We start from the raw sequence: 17,342 nt of genomic DNA on the forward strand, positions 1-17,342 counted from the left end.
GTTTCTGTGTCATGAAGATAAACAAATACCCTGTATGTAAAAGAGGGACAAGGTAAGTAACCCGACTTCTGTTAGAGGAGGGGACAAGCTGCCAAGCTTCACAGAGCTCTTCCTCGGGTCTGGAGAAGGCAACCAATATGTCCAAGCTAAATACAAGGTGGGACAGATCGCATGCTGTAGGAGACCACTAAAAGTGAAGTGGGCAATTAAGGTTAGCGGGCAGAAGGGTGTGTTAAAATGGTTGTTATGAGCCATAAAACCAGTGTCTCTGTTAAGACCATGGTTTTTAGTGTCCAGCCGAGTTCTGTATGGAAGTTCCCAGCCTCGTCTCTAGAAGGCGTTGTGCAGGCTTCCTATGAGAACCAGGACTGGGAAGTCAGATACTGAGTGATACCTTTGAGAAAAGTGTTCACCCACGGGTGACCAGCTGTTTTTGCCTTATTTTTCTTTGTGAGTTCATTCAAGAGCGTAGTGATTGTCGGGTTTCACCCACATCATTGTCATTGGTGCATTGAGTGCATTGGATGAGGTACACCACACGTTGTGATAAGCTTGTGTATGACCCATGGATCCTGAAAGGTGTGTTGTGGGGGGTGTTGATCATTGTATCAGCAGAGCTGTGTCTGCAGGTTTTGCATCATCTGTTCTGGCAGGGTCTGGTGCTGCTTTGAGTTGGTGTCTCCTGGTCTGTGTGGAGCTTGCTTCTGATGATGAGCCAGGCGAGGCTGGGGGTTGTTTGAAGGCTAGAAAAGGGGATTCAGGAAAGACTTTTTTAAGGATGCAGTCCCCATCAAGTCTGAGTTGTAATCATTTGATGATACCCCAAAGAAAGGCTTACGCTGTCTTAAGACAAAAACATCCTGTCACCCATGGGTGAAAACTTTTCTCAAAGGGATCACTCGGTATCTGACCTCCCAGTCCTGGTCCTCATAGGAAGCCTGCACAACGCCTTCTAGAGACGAGGTTGGGAACTTCCATTCAGAACTTGGCTGGACACTAAAAACCATGGTCTTAACAGAGACACTGGTTTTATGGCTCATAACAACCATTTTAACACACCCTTCTGCCCGCTAACCCTTAATTGCCCACTTCACTTTAAGTGGTCTCCTACAGCATGTGTGAACCTTTTTTGCTTAACAATCTGTTCCGCCTTATGTTTAACTTGGACATGCTGGTTGCCTTCTCCAGACCTGAGGAAGAGCTCTGTGAAGCTCTAAGCTGTCCCTCCAACAGAAGTTAGTCCCATAAGAGATACCTGGGACCAACACGGCTGCAACAATGGTGCCAACAGCAGTGTTTGAAAGGCCTGGTGAATGGCTGTACTTGTGGCATGCTGTCTGGGAATCAGACTCTAGCTGTTTCTGCAGCTGAGATGCAACCCAGCTCATGCTATTGAAACGCCACTTGGAGACCCATCACATCCCACTTCACTGGGGATGTATCAATGAAATAAAACTGGGATCGTTTGAACCCAGTCCTTTGTCTTCTCCCTGACCCCTCCTCTGCCTCTCATAGAATCATAGACTATCAGGGTTGGAAGGGACCTCAGGAGGTCATCTAGTCCAACCCCCTGCTCAAAGCAGGACCAATCCCTGGAATCCCAAGGAAGATAGCAGAAATGGAAAGCTATGCACTCGTTAGGCCAGGGGGACCGGGGTGGAGAATCATTTGCTGGAGAAGTTCAAGTAGTGGGAAGGACCTCATGCCTTTCTGTTTGTTTCCTCTGTCTCCCTCACTCCCCTCGGCCCATTCTCTCTCTCTCTCTCTCTCTCTCGCAGGTGAATAACACGAACCTGCAGGATGTGCGGCACGAGGAGGCGGTGGCCTCTCTGAAGAACACCTCTGACATGGTGTACCTGAAAGTGGCCAAGCCTGGCAATGTCCACCTCAACGACATGTACGCGCCCCCCGACTATGCCAGCAGTACGTACGCCAGCCTCAGCCCGGCTCCCAGGAGAGCACAGCTGTGCCACAGCGCCACAAGAACCCTTGGGGAAGGATGTGGGGGGTGAACAGCAGGGCCGAAGGGAGGGGGCATGTGAGAGTGTGAAAGGGGTGGGAAGGTCTTGGGGGGGGGGGGCGCCCCACAGGGTGTGGGGCACTGGAGGGAAATGTGTGCTAGCAATGGGAACACAGGGCTCGTGCTCCCCAGTTGTAGACCAGAGCAGCCGGGCCCAGGACTTCTGCTCCTGATTTTTTTCTTTTCCTTCTCTGCAGCCTTCTCAGCCTTGGCCGATAACCACATAAGCCATAACACCAGTCTGGGTTACCTCAGCAGTGTTGAGAACAAACCCACCTACCCAGCCCCGCCACAGGCAACCCCATCTAGGTACTCGCCCATCCCTCGACATATGATTGGGGAGGAGGACTTCACCAGGTGAGCGAGGGCCTGAGGGCAGAGACAGCTCAGAGAAAAAACTCTCTGGGAGAGCCCCCTCCCTCTCGAATCCCTTCTCTTTCTCTCCCTCCCTTCCTCCCTCTCTTCTTTTCCAAGGGATCTGTGGGTTGAGTGGCAATATTTATTGACCTAGTGAATCCGTCCCCATCCCCCAGGCCTAGGGCCACAGGTGCTGAGCTTCCTTGCAGCTGGTGCCAGCATAAAACCCCTATTTGTTAGGGGGTTTAGCGTTCTTTAAAAGTCCCTGGGACAGATTCTGCTTCCTCAGGCCTGTGGAAATCCTGAGTCTCCCTCTTGATTTTGATGCGTAGATTCCATGGGGATAAGCACTAAGCTAGAGAGATCGTTTCAGTGGCTCTGACCCCATTCCCCATGTCCCTCCCATTCCCCTTTGCCCCCTCTGGTCTTCTTTGAACTCTTTTGAGACTTAAGTGCACCTACATTTATTATTCTTTTGGTTTTCATTTCCTTTGCTCATTAAAAATCCTGTAAAGGCAAATCACATTTATGGTGGAATCCCACACAGGCAATTCAGGCCTTCCCCCTGCTCAGAGCCCAGGGATGCTCCCCACCAATGCACCAAAACCTCTGGAGATGATACTGAGATCCTTTGGGATGATAGTAGTGGAAAAATGTTGGCAGCCCAAGTACATCTCTTCATCCTGGGCCATGCATGCGTTTCTGCTAATGCATCCGATGAAGTGAGCTGTAGCTCACGAAAGCTTATGCTCAAATAAATTTGTTAGTCTCTAAGGTGCCACAAGTCCTCCTTTTCTTTTTGCAAATACAGACTAACACGGCTGCTACTCTGAAACCTATCATATACAGAGCAATTCATTTTGGTTCCTAAGTGGTGCCAGCTCTTGCCTCTCTCTCGGTGGAGCAAGGAGCAGAAATAGGTCTTGGGTGAGTGTGAAGTAGGACACAAAGCTCTTTGAGGCAGAGAAAGACAAAGGGCTTTAGTCACCGTTACTGTGATTTGCTACTTTCTGTCTTCAGCATATAGCTGGGGTTGGTTCACAGTTAGAACTGACTTTAGCGTTTGATAACAGCAGGACTACAATTGGCTTTAGGGTTGCGGTGACGGCAGGGTTAGGACCGGCTCGGGGTGGGGTTGACGGTAGGGTTAGGTCTGGCTCAGGGTGCGGGTTAGGGTGACAGCAGGGTTGGAACGATGACAGGGTTGGGACTGGCTCTGGGTGAGGGTGGGGTGACAGCTTGGGGCCCCCTTTGCAGCCCTGTGCTGTCGCTGGGCCCTGTCACTCGGGTCCAGGAGGCTGGGTTCTGTCCCTGCTTTATTTTCTCTCCCTGAACAGTAGCTCCTGTGTGTGGAGTTCAAATGCAGTCAAGTAGTTAAGTCCCTCCACATTGCCCTGAACATGCACTTCTGTCCCCATAACCAAGGTCTGCAGTATCCTGCGGCTCCAGCTCCCCTGCCCCTGGCAGCCGTAACCCTGGGGGCTGTGACTGGAGGTGTGAGGTGTATCATGCACATTCGGCCCATTACTGTCGGGCCTTTCTGTGTCAGACGCACATTCATGTGGACAGACATGGTTAAAGCAGCCCCTCCCCTCCATCCTCTCCCCTCTAGACCCTTAAGCCTGGACTAGGCATGAAGAAGCAGTGACTGGGCCGTTGTTTGTGATGCAGTGCCAGTGACTGGCCACTAGAGGATGCTGCTGCCCAGGAGCCATCAAGGCAGAGACGCCAGGGCGGCTGGGGGGAGCCGTGTCTAACAGGAATGACAGGCCAGCGCCGGCTGCTGCTGTATTCTCCAGTCTTTGACTTGTTGTGTGGTGGGCTCTGCCTTCCTCGGCTAGGCCAGCTTCACTTGGCGTCTCAATGCACAGGCCTCCAGCACGTGCATTCTCCGCAGCCAGCCCTGCACTCACCTCCCATGGCAGACAGGGCCCATGCCGTGCTCCTGCTCTGGCTCATTGTGCAAGCGGCTTCCCTCCTGCTCACCCCTCGCCCACTCAGGCCTGAAGGGAAGATAGCAGTAATGGAAAGCTATGCACTCATTAGGCCAGGGGGACTGGGGTGGGGGATCATTTGCTGGAGAAGTTCTATCTGGGTAGAGACCAAACGGCAACTCATCCTCCTGTACCACGTGCACCTTGACGCACTCCGGACCCTGTGCAGGAGCCAGTGCAGTCTCCACATGCGTTTTACTGCTGCGTGACCAGCAGTCACCTCTAGCCCAGAGGGCAGCTAGGGGTCTCTGGTAGCCAGCCGTTCCACTGAGTCAGCACTGAGCCCCTATCCCTGCTTGGGGCTGCACTACAGGAAGAGGGTTGATTCAGGAAAAGCCATTGCTCTTACAGTTAGCGCAGACCTCAGTGCCCACCATGCTGTTAGAGGGTGCTCTACTGCTGAAGGCAGTTGGGGGTTTTTGGTGGGTGGGGTGCGGCATAACATCCAAGTCCTGGCCTTTCTGTAGTCATTAACAACACCACTGCACTTTGTTTGAAATGAGAGTTGGGGCGTTAATGCTGCAATGTCCTACTCACGAATTGCATCTGACTTCCACATAAGTGTAAGAGAAGAGAAGGGTGTGAATAATCACTGAGATCAGTTGGGTGGAATAAGAGACATAGTTCTTTGGGCTTTATCCTGTTCTTCCCAGGTTCTTGTAGTGCACCCTTTGATGGGATCTTGTTGTTCTGTCTTTCTCCGAATTGTCTGGGGCTGGTCACTGGTGGAGACAGGATACCGGACTGATTGGACCGCTGGGCTGATGCAGAATGTTCTTGTGTTTTCCTTCTGTTTCGCATTGGAGACAACAGAAGGAGAGCTGTACGAAGCCCAGGAGATCACCTTTGTATAGGCACAGCTTTCAGACCTAGCGTTGTGCTCTTTCTATTCTCTTTACAAAGCCAGAGAGCCAAGGACTTTTCACTGTGGACAGAACTCACTGTTGGGCTCAGTGGTGGATCAAACCTCCAGGCCATCAGTGCTGTCCTGCTGTAGCAGTGGCCGTTGTGATTCCAGGAGGTCAAGTTGTGTGTAGATGTGAGAGCGCTGGGGACCACAAAGGAGTAGTATGGAGAGGCCTTTCCAAGGTTCAAGGAAGCAGAGCAGGTCTCTGATATAACCCTAGATGGTTTTCCCTGTTGATGTTGGTGAACAAGAAACAAGATCAGACTGCAGTGACATTGCAGCTTCCTTCAACAACAGCAGAAGCTGTAGCACAAATTCCTTAGCAAACCTGCCTCAGATAACAGGATAAACTCTCTTGTAGCTGTTGTTGCAAAAATGCTAAAGTCCAGCTTGAGGGTCCGAGCCAAGGTCTTCCTGGCATTGTAATACAGGAGACACATGGAGAAACTCCAGCTGTGAAAGACCATGGGCTGTCATGAGGAAAAATGGCGCCTCCAGGCAGTACTGTGTCCTGACACCCTTAAGGCATGGTGCTTGTGAACTGCAGGTTATTATGGTACAGGGGACTCACCCTGTGTGCCAGTATGGAGAATAGTTCTTCTAGTGCATTCGATCCTGGAGAGGAGAGGGCTGCCTAGAGTGGGACACCAGCTGTGGAGAGTAAGGAGTCTGTGTGGAGCCACTTCCTTCTGCCCGGAATGTGACTGTGCATCCCAGGGCAGAAATGACTGTTTGTCATGCCTGAGGAGAGGCACTCAGCACCGGTCTGAGGTGTGAGTGGAGGAAGGGGCCCACGAACCACACAGCTGCTCTAGGGCTGGGCCGTTGTTTTCTTTCATTCAAAATCTGGATGAAACAAGAGAGTTGTCTGCCTGCTTTTAGCTGCCATAGGGTGAGGACTTCAGCACACTCTGCAAGGGAAATCTGTGTGTCAGGAGCTGGCAGTGAGCTCCTTTCTGCCATGGAGGTATGCTGAAGTGAGATCACACCACCTGCAGCCTGCTTTACCATGCACCACAGCTGTGAGTGAGTGATGTCCCCTTTTGGGGTGGGGATCTGCTCCTGGAGCTCTTGGCCAAGTCATTCGCCTATTTACAAACTAACCCCTCCAGGCCCCCGTGCTGCCAACCATGTGATGTTTCCATAGGACTTGGCTGAGATCACTCTGCGTCCGTGCCTTTGCGGGGACAAAGCGTTTACATTAGGCAGCTGCCATCCATTATTCCAGGCAGACACTTCAGATGTGGCTTCCAAAGCCAAGAGGGAAAGGGAGCAACTGAGAGGAAATGCACCCAAACCTGCATCCACAGAGTGGTTCAAACACAGCTAGGAAAGCAGGGTTAAAGGTGCTGGCCTGATCTGGCCAGTCAGTGGGGATGGGGTCACACCATGTCAGAACACTGCTAGCCTCATCTAGTTGAGTCCTGTCTAGTCTGAGGTGTGGCTAACCACAGGCTGCCCAGACCACATTAGAAACCTTTTTGGGTGGACCTGTGCTAAACCAAATTAAAACCTGGTTCCTTTCCTTGAGTCCTAGCCTGATATAGACAGTCCAGAGAGCGATGCTGGACACAAAGGACACGAGTCCAGCCATGCAGGGCTAGCACAAGGCAGGGTACCGGTCGCCATCCACCCCCCACCCCAACATTTGGGGCCAATCCTGATTTGAATAAAAGGGGCCATGGTTTTGGTGCTGTCTCATTCCAGCCCCATGTGGGTGAGTCACTCCATGCAAAAGAGGCCATGGCTGTGTAAAGGGCTCTCCCCTGTTCACTGCTCTTCTGCAGAACCACATGAGGGTAATGTTCCCTTTTGTCAGATGTTCAGAGAGTGGTAGGGTCTGAATACAATCACTTTAATCTGATGGTTTCTTCTAATGCAGGGTTATTGTATTGATGATGGGGTGTGAGGGCTCCCTGCGCACTGAGCCTCTTGAGCTATGTGGTAGGGCAGCAGATAGAATTGTGTTGTCTGTTCTCCTAATCTGCCTGGATGGGCAGCAGCCAGTCCTCCCGTCAGTATCGGAGTGCCCCGTCAGCTGACTGTGTGAGCAGTGCTCTAGGTGAACAATCAGAGGCTGTTAGTACAGCAGATGGTTGACATGAATCAGGTGTTTTTGCCTGTATTGGTGAGCAGTGTATCTGCCTCCTTGCACTCTGTTACTGCATGCTGATTTGGCCCCAACTGCGTCTGCATTTTTGAAGAATCACACCCAGGAAACACTATGGAGTTTGATTAGCATTTTGATGCCATTGCACTTCTGTACTCTAGGGGAAGGTGCTACTGAGGGGCCTAGTGTCAGTGTTGGTGGGAGAGGTTAACACGAGCCAGGATCTGTTATTGGAGAATATTCCAAGTATACAAAGTAAGGTTGCCAGCTTATCCTTTGTTCTGCACCTTGGCTTGGATGATACTGGCTTTGCCTGTGAGGGCAAGAATGAGTTAAGTGCTGAAGTCTGTGTCCTTTCAATAGCTGAGTGCGGGTGAAGAAGACACGTGTCCTGCAGCAGCCCCAAGAGAGAGAAGGCAGAGATAAACAGAGCAGGGGTTGACAGCTGAGAGCATTCAGAACATTCCTGTTCCTCGCATGCATCCCAGTTGGGGAGCAAGAACCAGGCAGGGAAACGGCAGGCAGAGCGCGCAGCACAGCAATGTTCACTGTTAACATCTCATCATCCATGTCCTATGGGGGACCCCCATCTCTCTCTCCCTCCCGGCAGCAGCCAGGCCATAGGAAGAAATGGGACCAAAGGTACTGTTCTGTAATACCACTTAGTCTGAGCTGATGTAGGGAAAGGGAGTGGGACCATTGTCCAGGCAGCAAGGAGCATCTGGGAGAGGTTTCTGGGCATGGGGTGCAGTGCTTGGCTGGGGTGATACAGGAACAGACTGAAAAGTCTTAGCTGTTCAATGCCTGGCATTTCTGCTTGTGCCAAGCCTTGGTATAACCTAGGAGTTAACAATGCTTGTACTGGAAGGCAGACAGGAGTGTGTATTAACATCAGCTGGATGTAACACAGACACAGAACTGGAATTAGGGGTTGGTATTGGGGGAACATGAGCCTTCAAACAACCCCTCCCTGCAGTGGAGCGGGGGGGTCTGTCTGTCAGCAAGACTGCAGGGCACTGGGACTTACAGACTCCAGATTCTGTAAGCAGAAGACTGAACACTCCAGGTTGGACACAGTGGTTTAAGTGTCACAGCCAGACAAACTGCTCTCCCTGCTGTCTGAGAGTTCCTAGGGTCACAGAGAACAAGGCCAGCTGAGAGCTCATGGGAGCCAGCCTGGCCCCCTTCCCTGCAGCATCCTGTCTCTGCAGAAATGCCACAGTGGTTTAAGGGCTGGTGCCCATGAGCCACAGAGATGGCAGCTTTCAGGGCAGCCTATGAAGTCAGGTCCAGAGTTCCCATCCAGTCCATCTCTTAGGGGCCAGGGCAGGGTTGTTCTCTATTGGACACTTACTAGGATAAGTAAGTGACCCACATCCCTTCCCCTGGATTGCTGCCATTTTAACATGTTCCTCCACAGCAGACGCTCTGGCTTCATTATTAATACATGTCCTGGGTATTTCCATCATCTTCCTGGGTAACTTTAGAGATAAAGTGTTGTTAAACTCTCTGACGAATCTCAGCATTTTGGTATACATTTGTTCCACTTAATGCTTAATATTTTCCTCAGCCATTTGCTTTTAAGGCACTTAAATGTCTGTCTCCCTGTACCTTTGGTGGATTTCCAGCTTTCACATCCATATGTTATGACAGAAATAACATTTGGGTTCAAGATTTGTAGTTTGGTCTATAAATTAGATTTTCAATGACCAAATCTTGTTTAAGCTAGTAAATCAGCATTTCTCCAACTGGAGTCTCGACCCAAAAGGGGGTCACAAGCCTTTTGTAGGGGGATCACAGTATTGCCACCCTTACTTCTGTGCTGCCTTCAGAGCTGGGCAGCTGGAGAGTGGCAGCTATTGACCGGGCGACCAGCTCTGAAGACAGCGCTGTTGCCAGCAGCAACAAAGAAGTAATGGTGGCATGGTATGGAGGGAGGTGGTTGTCAGAGCCTAAAATGTTTTCAAAGGGGGTCCCAGCAAAAAGAGTTTGAGAACCTTGTGGTAAATGCAGCTGCTGCCTTGCCAATTTGTGACATTATTGCTTTCTGGACATTCCCATTAGCTTGCATGTTAATGTCAAGGTACGTGAATTGACTCACTTCTTTCTTCCTTTGCCTTCCAAAGAAATGCTTGAGTTGGTAATTGCTGGGGTTCTTGTTCAATTTGTTTTTTCATAATTAACTATTAATCCCACCTGTTTTGTGATGCTGGACAGTCTTTCAGTCTTTGCTTACATGTTAGTTGAACTATCACTTAGAATATTAGAATGTTGTGTCATCAACAAAATCTAGATCTTCTAGTGTCCTGTTGCTGAACCATGCATTACCTGTGTTGGATTTGTCCATAAGGAAATCAATGGCAAAGCCAAACAGGAGAGATGACAGAACACATCCATGCTTGACACCAGTGTCTGTGTTTAAACCATTCACTCACATCTGCATTTATTTCACCTGGGCGACCTGCACCTTGATATAAAGCCTTGGTAAAGTTAATTATTTGTGGCACCTTAGAGACTAACAAATTTATTTGGGCATAAGCTTTTGTAGGCTATAACCCACTTCATCCGATGAAGTGGGTTTTAGCCCACGAAAGCTTATGCCCAAATAAATTTCTTAGTCTCCAAGGTGCCACAAGGACTCCTCATTGTTTTTACTGATACAGACTAACACAGCTACCCCTCTGAAACCTGTTAATTATTTGTGTTAGTATTCAATAGCACTTCAAGATATTCCAGAGTGAATTGCGATGGAGGCTGTCAAATGATTTTGTAAAATCCATTCCGTTGACAGAGTGGGTTTTGCCAGTCAGTGCTCTTTGGTTATTCTCAGGGTGAAAGTCTGGCTGGCATAAAACTGCCTCCCAGCTCACTGCCTGGAAGCTTTGGCCTGGTGGCATGTTGCCCAGGCTGCAGCTTTCCTGGAGCCCTACTGTAGTCCCCCAGAGTCAGTCCTTCCCTTCCCAAGCTCCTTTCCTCTGTGTACAGAGCCATGTTCAGCCGGCTGCTAAGCTCCAAACGCCTCCAGCCCTTGGCCCAGATCCTGTGACTGACGGGAGCCCTAGGCTCCAGCCTGTTGGATGGTGCAACTCCCAGCACCTGCTCTGTGATTTGCCAGCCTCCTCATTTCTGACTGATGAGTCGCAAGAGGCTGAGCTTGGGTGCAGGGGAGACTTCACCCCTGCCGGATTCCAGGTGCGTCAGGAAGCTCTCGCCTTGCTGTGCTCGGTGGCTTTCCTGCTTTCTGCACAGCTGGAAGCACCAGATCCCAGGGCACTGCAGTTGACTTTGTTGGCAGTTATGCCCTCCTTTCTCTAAATGTCTGATGTCTGTCTGTTCACATAGAGAGCCCCGGAAAATCATCCTGCACAAAGGCTCCACTGGACTGGGCTTCAACATCGTCGGGGGAGAGGATGGAGAGGGGATCTTCGTCTCCTTCATCTTGGCTGGCGGCCCCGCCGACCTCAGTGGGGAGCTGCGGAGAGGAGACCGCATCTTATCAGTGAGTCCTGTCACTGCTGTCGAGAGAGGCCTTGATCAGCTGCAGGGCTCGCGTGCAAGGAGCTGCTCTCGCTGTTATAGCTGCATGATGTCTAGCAGTCTGCCTCTTCAATCTGCCTGTCTCCCCTACCTCGGCCATTTACAGAGCGCCTGTCCCCTGGCCTCTAGCAGTTCATTTGATCTCCTTGTGTTTTGCATCCCTAGTTATCATTCTCAGCAGTGCAAACACAAATGCATCAGACTCTTTTCACAGCAAAATGAGGCTGCCCAGGCAAAGCTAGGAGAGCGAGGCCTAGATACCAGGCCCCGTGATTAGAGCCCCAGCGGCTGAGTCAGGACAGCAATGTACGCAGTCCTGCTGGAGTTCCCAGTCACAGACACAGCAGGGTCACTTCCACGTGTGTTTTCGTTCCTCAGCTATGAGTGTGCACGAGGAGCTTTGCAGTATGAAAACTGAGCAGTTTGGCCAACAAAACCCAGATTCCCTCCCTCAAAGATTGAGGAGTCCCAAGGTGCAGACGGGGGCAGTAGCACTGTGTGCTCAGGATAGCTGTGTATGTGGATGCTGCCTAGAAACCATCCTTTCAGCCACACACCAGAGAGATTCATTAGCGGGGTTCTGAGCTTGGCCTGGCAGGGTCCATTCCATCTCTCTGTTTGGCCCCTGCCACTGGGATGAGTGTATTGACTCCATGCAGATGAGGCCAAAGCAGATCTGGGGGGGGAAGACTTTCCCTCCTTTCCCTGGGGTTTTGAAGATTTCCACCAATTTATGCCCTTACCTCACAGGGACTGACCCACAGATGTGACTCCCAACACTGAGCAGCAGTGACCGCTGTAGAGCAAGGTTCAAATTCCCCATCCTCAGCCTGACCCTGTTGTTCCTAGCACCACTGTCCAAGCTTTTGCCAGCCCAGGGAGGGAGAAGCAGAAGCTAGGAATTGCAGCTGAGCCCTGGGGCAGAAACGCAGATTGCCACAATGCTTAGGAGGGGAATGATTCTCTCCGGGTGTGTCTCCACAACAAGCGAAGGTGTGATTGTAGAGCAGGGAGGCATACCCATGCTCGCTTCCAGCTAACTAGTGCAGGCAACAAGAGTAGTGCGGGTGTGGTGACATGGGCCAGCAGCTGGAATCCGAGCCCCCTGGGGACCTAAGTACGTACTCAGCTAGCCCATGGTACCATGTCTACGCTTCTAGAGACCTCGGTTCAAAAACAGAGAGGGTCTCAAGGGAGTTTTGAATGAAATCTCCAAGATGCCTTGGTTCACATCATAAAACAACGGTACTTGGCGTAACTGGCGTGGGCTGAAATCGCAGTTGGGACTGCGAAGGCGTGGCTAGAAGTCCAGGATGGGACTAGCCGGAGGTGCCTTGGCAGACCAGTGAGTAGGGAAGCTTGCACAGCCCTTGCCTCCGCTATCCCTAGCTCTAAGGAGTTCTCTAGGGCTGCTGGAGATCTGTATTGCTAGGGAAGACATTAGTCACCTGGAACCCAGGCATCCCAGATTCCGAGGCATTTACTCTAGTGGGGTATCTGATAAGGGTTCAGTTGGGAGCTGGACTTTGAGCTGAAAAGATCCCCAGATGCAGCTGAGCATTTGGCCCCGAGCAAGCAGTTGGGAGGGCACTGTCTGGGGAGGAATGCCCTAGTATCTTCTCTTGGACAGCGCATGGGGTAGGGCAGGGGCTCTCAATCATCTGGGTGAAGGACTCTAGATCAGGGGTGGCCAATCTGTGGCTCCGGAGCCACATGCGGCTCCTTGTCTAGGCACCGACTCCGGGGCTGGAGCTACAGGCACCAACTTTCCAATGTGCCTGGGGGGTGCTCACTGCTCAACCCCTGGCTCTGCCACAGGCCCTGCCCCAACTCCACCCCCTTCCGCCCCCCGGTGGGCAGGGAGCTGATGTGGGGCTGCTGACATATTACTGTGGCTCTCTGGCAATGAACATTGGTAAATTCTGGATCCTTCTCAGGCTCCAGTTGGCCACCCCTGCTCCAGTTTGATCTGAGAGACTGTGTTCGTATCTAGAGCCTTTTTGGAGAGGGATCAGAGTGTGTGTGTTATTTGTAATGGTTTCCTGTTTGGCTGCTGAAATCGGTGTGTATTGTTTCTGTCGGCTGTTGCTCTTACTCAGCCTGTAGTTTGGAGTACTAATCCTTCTCTACACAGGACAGTGTTTCGGTATGAGCTAAGGTGTGAATTCAAACTGGTCTAGTTAAACTGGTATACCCCACCCTCCCCATTTGGACGTATTATTCAGTTATAAGAGTAACTTTTTACATGTAGCTTATGATGCTTGGGAAGGGTTTTAAGAAAGCCACTCTTAGGGCATGTATTCACTGGCGGCAGCACTTTAATGTGGCTTGTGTGGTCGCAGTGCTGGGAGAGCTCTAAAAAAAAACATCTCCATGAGGGGTGTAGCTCCCAGCGCTGGTGCACTCTCTACACTGGCACTTTACAGCACTGAAACTTGCAGCACTCGGTGGGGCTGAGTTCACACCCCTGAGCGAGAAAGTTGCAGTGCTGTGAAGTGCCAGTGTAGACAAGCCCTTATATTGGAGTAAGTGCCCATACAGGGGGATTGTATAACTAGATCAGTGTAACAAGTAAATCTTTTCCCTGTAGGTAAGGCCTTAGTGATGGGAAACCCCCTTTCTCTCTAATGCATGTGAATTCGTTACTGTTAGGTTGTAGATATTGGCCTGACCTGCATGGGAGAAATTGTCCTTCCCCCTCAGACGACTGAAATGCATTTTGAATCCACACACACAAATATTTCAGTCCGTTGCTAGGCGTGTAGCAGTGACTGCAAGTTAACCCAGATTTTGTAGAGGTGACCACCAACTGAGTTTCAATTGCTGCAGGTTCAATCAGTCCAGAACACCTCGGTGGCACAGACAGAGGAATGTCAACCTGACAACTGTCACCTTTACCATCAGAGCTGTCAGCTCCCTCACAGGCTTCCTTCAGTTCACCAGCAGGCAGTCCAGGGGAAAATGGGTGCATTCGCAGGAAGACTCCCTGCCTCAAAGAGTGAGGAGTCCTAAGGTGCAAACAGGGGCAGTAGCACTGTGTGCTCAGGGTAGCTGTGTGTGGATACAGTACCTTCCCCTGGCTGTATAGGGGGTGAGTGAAGCCATCTTCTCTCTGCACTATTCTCAACCAGCAATCTACTTGTGGTAGCCAAACTGCAACTTGCAACAAGAGAGAGAGCGAGCTGTGCAGGTGTATCACCGGCTAGGACTAAAGCCTGGGGTCAAGATATAAATGGGGGGTTTCTAGTAGCGTTGCAGAGCTTAGCATCTTAGGGGACGTTAGATAAGGGGATTATTTTTGGAAAGGGGCTTCGGAGCAGAGTGTATAAAGCAGACTTGAGAAGGGGGTCTCAGCTGGTGAGCTGAGGGCAGTTCAAGGCATGGTGGCTCTAAGCTGCCCTATCAATAACTAATCGGATTCCCTCATTTGTCCATTTGTGTTTGGTCAGGTAAATGGTGTAAATCTCCGGAATGCAACTCACGAGCAGGCAGCAGCAGCTCTGAAACGGGCAGGGCAGACGGTGACCATCATCGCTCAGTACAGACCTGAAGGTAGGAAATTGCCAAGAGTGCTGACACCCACTGTAAGGCCCGGCTGCGGGGCCCCCCTCCCTTATACACTAGCCCCAGCCAATCAAATCAAGGGCCCCAGCTCCAAGGTGATCCTTAGTCTTTGGCTTTTCACTGTGGATATGTCACCCTGGCTATTAGACATGGGGCTGGAGTGCTAAGTCTAAAGGCTCTTCAGCTGAAATTGCTCCCCACTCGATGGATGCTGCTCAGTGTTGTGTCATTGGCCCACCTCTAGCAGGAAGCATATGTTCCTCCTTGCATTGACATTCTAGCAGCCCCTCCTTTTTTGTCCATATATGGAATTGGAAGTACTGGCATCTACGCCTAGTGGTGACTTCTGCAGACATTCCTGGCTCTAAAGTAGTCTGTGAAGTTTGTTTCTCCATGTTCTAGAGGTCAGGCCTAGACTATGCATAGAGACTAGGACAGGCTGTGTCCCTGACATGCTGGTTTTCTTGCCATCACATCTGGCTGATGCTATGGTTCAGCTGAGGTCACACGGTCCTTTGGGTTTGCAGTCCCCTATCATCTCTAGTCAGAGGTGGAGAACGAGTCTCCATCCCAAGTGCAACTGGAGAGTATCCACCCCGGTGGACGAGAGTGGTGCTTTTATTGCTCCTGCCCCCATCGGCGCTCCCACCTCTCTCGGGGCACTCCCCACTCCTGCCCCCCTCTTGGCATGCCCGCCACCCCCTCACCTGTTGGCATGTCCCTCACCCCTGCCCCCTTTGGCACACCACCCATTCCTGCACCTGCCATCCCTGCCCCTCTTGGTGTGCCATCCACTCCAAGTTGTCACTTAAGGTATCCTGAAAGGACAATGACATGTCAGCAGTCCCAAGCCAGACAAGAACACTCACCTCATGTATCGTTCCTGATTCCCTCAGCTTAAGCTTGCTAGCAGGTTCACAGACTGACTACAGTATGCAGGGAACTTCCAAGTTCCATCAGTGACCAGCCAGACCAATGTTGGTGACCAGCCAAAGGGGGAACCCTTGGGTAAGAGGGCAACATCTAAGGTGTCTGGTCCCCTTCTCAAATAAATGTTGCAGCAGTGAGGGCAGCCCTGAGTGCACTGTAGGCTCCCACAGGGTCAGTATCCCAAAAACTGGTGCTGATCTAAATGGACAGTCAGGCCTCATCACATTTCACCCCCACAAGCTGCTAGGGACAGGCTCTCGCCTCCCGCAACAGGAAGCTGTTGGCATGTGGACTTAAGCCTCACCTTGCAGGACATCCCAGAAGGGTGGGGAAGGAGACCGCAGCAGCAGACTGGCTCAGTTGGGTGGTAAAAAATGTGGGTCTGGTGCTTGACGTTATAGAGAAGATTGAGGCTATATTTTTATGCTTGGTAAGTCAGCCATCTTGACTCTTATTCCTGTTACTAGACAGAGACTTTCTGGGAGCTCTCGTCTCCACTGAACGGGGACCTGTTACAGTTTACTGCCATTAGAGAAAAGAGAGATTCTTGTTCTCAAGAGGTATCCTGCTGAAAACGATCCTGCTCACATTTGCACACCCACCTGCCTCACAAAGGTGGGGACAGATCTAGTGTTGTTTCCTCATTTGGAAAAGAGCAGAGGCGCATCTGTTCTCAGCTGCTGGTATGTGCACATGCCTCCTACTGGTGAAGGGGCAAACACTGCAGAGATCTGAATAGTCTGAATTCCAAATCATCCCAGGCCAGACAGCCAGGGTCATTAATACTACCAGCCTTCAGGGAAAAAGACTAATACCCCAGGTCTGACATGCCCACAAGGGGCTGTGCTCTTGCTGTGCATCAGTCCCCATGTCCATATCCAGGGATCTGCAGCCTTCTGTGTGTGGGACAAAGAGTCTGTGTATTTAGAGATGGCATAAAAAAAAACTTGGGAAAAACTATCTTTCCCCAAGCCCTTAGTGGAGTTCTGCTTATTGTTGGTACAGGAGGGAGCGGAATGGGTTGTCCATCCTAATCCAGAGCTCTGTGCTCCGCTTCGTATGTTTTGCATCATCCCTTGTTCTGAAATTTAAGAACAGGTGAGGAGGTGCAAAGAGGACAACTACTAATGTTTAGCTATTGTTCAAGAAGGCGGCACATACATTTCCAGAAATGTCAGGGGCAAATGGGAATTGGGGTCATAGGTCAAAACTGAGTTGTGGTGAGACTAGATTAGCCGGGGGGCTGTAGGTCAGACCCAAGGCACATGGGCAGAGCTGGCTAAAAGCCCCACAATTCAGGGGACTGGGATGCTTCACCAGAGTTGTGGGGAGGAGGTTCCCAGGATTGGAGTAGCAGGGAGTGCTGGAGGCCAGGAGTAAGGTGCATCTGCAGAGTTGCATAAAGGAACACCCAGGATTGGATTAGCTGGGGGGCTGCTGCTCAGGGTGCCAGATTTATACAATATAAAACAAAACTTTATTTTGGAAAACATCTTTCATATAAACTGCATCTGGAAATACTTTACTGACAAGCTAAATAAAAAAAAAATCCCCTTCCTCAATGACACCCACACTCAGACCCAGAGCCCCCGGCAAGGGATAAGAATGTGGGAAAGACTCAACTGTTTTACCATCCCTTGTTATATCTGACACAGTGGAGTCCTGGGGAAGTAGTCAGGTGTCTTTGAGTAAGATTCAGGTGTTTAATAGAGCAAGTAGATTAGCCCTTGGCAGTGTCTTCTTCTCTCCAGGTCAGCATGGCTCACTGGCCTGAAATACTGGTGTTTAATAACTTGCTACAGCTGGGAGCCCTCATCCTGCCCCGGGTAATCCAGGATCCCTGCAAATTAGCAGGACTTCATGTGTTCAGAAAATCTATTGGAGCAGCTCCTGCCAGGTGAAGCAAGGGGCCATGGGCTGAAA

At 50.8% G+C, this 17,342-nt stretch overlaps 1 protein-coding gene across 9 annotated transcripts in view; it reads left to right on the plus strand.

Annotated features, from left to right (window-relative positions):
• DLG3 (discs large MAGUK scaffold protein 3) overlaps positions 1-17,342 on the plus strand; it is a 185,115-nt gene that overhangs the window by 117,704 nt on the left and 50,069 nt on the right. For 8 of the 9 annotated variants that reach the window (XM_038415195.2, XM_038415196.2, XM_038415197.2 and 5 more), the window contains 4 exons: positions 1,779-1,923; positions 2,218-2,377; positions 10,731-10,887; positions 14,375-14,477. In XM_038415195.2, coding sequence (XP_038271123.1) covers positions 1,779-1,923; positions 2,218-2,377; positions 10,731-10,887; positions 14,375-14,477 — 565 coding nt within the window. Of the gene's footprint in view, positions 1-1,778; positions 1,924-2,217; positions 2,378-7,899; positions 8,031-10,730; positions 10,888-14,374; positions 14,478-17,342 lie in introns of those variants that run through there. The other variant, XM_043492955.1, reaches the window with a different exon arrangement.

The sequence above is a fragment of the Dermochelys coriacea genome, chromosome 9 (genome assembly GCF_009764565.3).
Source record: "Dermochelys coriacea isolate rDerCor1 chromosome 9, rDerCor1.pri.v4, whole genome shotgun sequence".
Lineage (NCBI taxonomy): Eukaryota > Metazoa > Chordata > Testudines > Dermochelyidae > Dermochelys > Dermochelys coriacea.